The sequence below is a fragment of the Cebus imitator genome, unplaced genomic scaffold, assembly GCF_001604975.1.
Source record: "Cebus imitator isolate Cc_AM_T3 unplaced genomic scaffold, Cebus_imitator-1.0 Scaffold37, whole genome shotgun sequence".
Taxonomy (NCBI): domain Eukaryota; kingdom Metazoa; phylum Chordata; class Mammalia; order Primates; family Cebidae; genus Cebus; species Cebus imitator.
Window position 1 is genome coordinate 5,187,494 of NW_016107352.1, and position 1,655 is coordinate 5,189,148.

General features: G+C 32.3%; 1 protein-coding gene across 1 annotated transcript in view; it reads right to left on the reverse strand.

The window, feature by feature from the left end:
• Positions 1 to 214: 214 nt before the first annotated feature.
• Positions 215 to 1,655, reverse strand: part of RPA3 (replication protein A3) — a 4,311-nt gene continuing 2,870 nt past the window's right edge. The window contains exons 3-4 of the mRNA XM_017525087.1: positions 1,160 to 1,268; positions 215 to 582 (exon numbers count right to left, since the gene is read on the reverse strand). Of these exons, the coding sequence (XP_017380576.1) occupies positions 500 to 582; positions 1,160 to 1,268 (192 nt within the window). The 3' untranslated portion in view covers positions 215 to 499. The remainder of the gene's footprint in view (positions 583 to 1,159; positions 1,269 to 1,655) is intronic.

Genomic DNA, 1,655 nt, shown 5'->3' on the forward strand with positions numbered 1-1,655 from the left:
GATTCTGTTCGACTTTTTAATGTCATCTAATTCATTTTTTAAGAAGGGTATCAAGGAAATAATTATCAGGTATAGTTTGGGAAAAGGTGAGTAAATCTTTAACACAGTTGGCCCAGGGTTTTATTTGGTAGGTCTAAATTGACCTTACCGCAATGAAATTCCAAGTTTGTGCTTCAATACATGACTAAAAGAATGAAAATGAAATGACCAATAGTATATGTACCATTTTAGTTTTTATTAATAAAATAGAAACCTAAACTAAGACAACTGCTTTATTCTTGCATCTAATCTGACCATATACTGGAGTAGCAATTCTTTATAAGAGGACTTAGATGAGAATTGTCAATATATCAGTTCCATCAAAAACTCTAGGTTGGAATATCTTAAAAAGAACAAATTAAATATGAGAAAGCACAGAAATCTCTCACTCAAACAAGAGGGGTCTCCTTTAATAGTCTTTAATATAGCTCATTTGCAATCATATGAAAATCCACCAGGATCAGTCATGTTGCACAATCCCTAAAGGATAAAACTGAGGGAACTCATGGATAATTTTCACAGCTTCATTGTAAAGTCCAAGATCTGAAAGAAACATTTAAGCAAACATTTCATCTACAGTGGAAAGTTGTAACATCAATTATTACCTAAGATATTTTTACTTATTTCCCTTTTCTCACCCTTTGGAAGTGAATTTCTAAAAATGGAGATATGGATTACAGATTCTTGTATTTAACTGTGGCGCCAAAAGAAAGAAAGAAAGAAAGAAACAAAAAAACATGGGAATACCATCCATTTCGATGTTCATTATATAGGCAGTATCTGCCTGGTAGTATTTTAAGTATTATGGATTATTCCATTCCTTCAATTCATATATTACAACAAAACAACTAATATTATTTTATCTGTTATATTAAAAATTATCTTTCTACAAAGATAGATATTAATTAATCTTTACTGAGTTTCTTACATATATAAGCACTACTTAGAAGCAGGACAAAACAAAATGTATTCCCATTTTCCTTTAGGATCAGAAAATTCTATAGAAATTGAAAATATGACAGTATTAAACGCTAGACCAACAGATATAAAATTAAAAATAAAATTGTTTTCCTGCTAATTACATAAAACCAGTCAATCAATACTAGAATGCTTTAGTTACCAAAAGGATGGTTATCTTCTTTAAACTGGACATAAGATGAACACATGATGGTCGCCTTAGCGGTTACTTTCCCAACCACTTCTATAATTCCAGATATTTCTTCATCAAGCTAAGACATGGAACAGAACATCAACTTGCTGTTATCACATTTTCAGTTGACAATTAATTTGGAAAACTGTTAATACAGGTTACTAATCTTTCAATTCAAGTAAGAAAGTAATTTTAAAAATGACCAATGCAAAAGTTAAAATGTAACTGGTTAAAAAACGTTTGAGTACTTAACTGTCAGCATGTTAAAATTCTTGTTACCTTGAGTAGTAGCTTCAAATCCAAAGCTACAATTCAAGTTAAAGACAAAATTACTTATTGAAAACGTCCAGGCCGGGCGCGGTGGCTCAAGCCTGTAATCCCAGCACTTTGGGAGGCCGAGGCGGGTGGATCACGAGGTCAAGAGATCAAGACCATCCTGGTCAACATGGTGAAACCCAGTCTCTAC